Source organism: Penaeus monodon, chromosome 3 (genome assembly GCF_015228065.2).
Source record: "Penaeus monodon isolate SGIC_2016 chromosome 3, NSTDA_Pmon_1, whole genome shotgun sequence".
Classification (NCBI taxonomy): Eukaryota; Metazoa; Arthropoda; class Malacostraca; order Decapoda; family Penaeidae; genus Penaeus; species Penaeus monodon.
The window spans coordinates 7834341-7835803 of record NC_051388.1 but is presented as its reverse complement, the minus strand read 5'-3'; the positions used below and the strand labels follow the sequence as shown (position 1 = coordinate 7835803).

The 1463-nt window shown below is 50.5% G+C and overlaps 1 protein-coding gene across 1 annotated transcript in view; it reads right to left on the bottom strand.

Annotated features, from left to right (window-relative positions):
* LOC119591500 overlaps nt 1-1222 on the bottom strand; it is a gene marked incomplete in the record, with an annotated part of 390964 nt that extends 389742 nt beyond the window's left edge. The window contains 1 exon segment of the mRNA XM_037940253.1: nt 1-1222. This exon segment is cut by the window's left edge and continues 1163 nt beyond it. Within this exon segment, the coding sequence (XP_037796181.1) occupies nt 1-487 (487 nt within the window).
* Between the last annotated feature and the right edge of the window lie 241 nt (nt 1223-1463).

Below are 1463 nucleotides of genomic sequence, written 5' to 3'. Positions count from 1 at the left end.
CGACGTCGCTTATCTCGGTGTCGCAGCACCTGGCGCTGCTCCCGTCCTCCCTGTCGGTCCCGCTGGCCTTCAGCGTCGCCTCGGTCTCGCACCCGCTCTCCTCCGAGCCACCGCCGCCGCCCCGCGCCTCGTCGCCTCCGTCGGCGCCGTCCTCACTCTCGTCCTCGAACGCCTCTCGGTCATCGCCCACCTCGCCCTCGTCCTCCTCGTCCTCGAACTCCTCCAGGGACGTGTCGAGGCTCGAGCCCGCCTTCTTGGGGCAGTGGCGCGCCTTGTGGACCTCCCAGTACATCTCGGTGCGGAACGTCTCGCTGAGGTGGGCGGCGAGGGCGTCCTGGGCCTCCACCTCGCCCGCCACGCCCGAGGTCAGGTGAGGGGTCAAGTGGGAGGTGAAGTGAGGGACGTCGACACCTCCATCGCTGTTGTTGCTGTTGTTGTTCCGGTTTGGGTTGTATATGACACGGGGCTTCCTCGGCTTCTCCTCCATGGCCTCCGTCGCAGGGGCTTCGCTCTCCCAAGGATGCTCAGGAATGGCCACGCTTCCCAGTGCTAGCAACGTGCATGATTTAGTTCCTTGTGCAATCACTTTCACAGCCGACGGACGATCTCACATAAGACCATACCAGTCGCCAGAGGAGATGAATATTGCAACCCCAGTGCAGCGTGAATCTCTCATCAACATCAACCCGTATGCAAAATCACGCGCGACGTCTTCGAAAAATGACACATCTTCATAGCGCACAAAATCTCGGGTCTTATCGCGAAGATAAGATTATTTACATTCCTCGTTGCACTGGCCCGAGTGTCATTTTGCAAGATGTGCAACCGAACCTTTCAATCTGACACGGATATTAAGTCGCGCATCTCCATTACACTCACGCTGTTGCAAGGGTCATTTGCACAATAGAACACTTACTTCATTAAGGAAAGAATGAGATCAATCCACTGTATTTTAATTTACACAGGCAATCTACACGACATTTCCTGCCCTGCATTGCTGTGTCATTACACACGTTTTCCTAATATTTCTATATTTTGAATTTCGGAAACTCTAAAACAAAACACTGAACAGGTATTCAATTTTCCGAAACGAACTGACCTATGGCACATCTATCACAGATTTAGCACTTAAAATCATGCACTACGAATATGCACAACTCCCTTTTCAGGTCATGGGATCTACTACGGAGAGAAAAAACGCACATCTCTCCTTCTCCGACCACTACCGTTCCCATACTGACTGAATGAACAAGTTGTCAGACCTTACCTTGTGGGATGCCGCTGGGGTTACCGGCTACTGTTTTCTAAAACGATTTACTATTCTGAAACAAAGCTATTTATGAATAAAATTTTATTTTCTCAAAAGGACTATAGTGATTAAGACATACCACCGAAATTGTTAAATAGACAATCAACCTTTTGGATATACCGAAAAAAAAAATTGTACGGTAAATGACGAATTG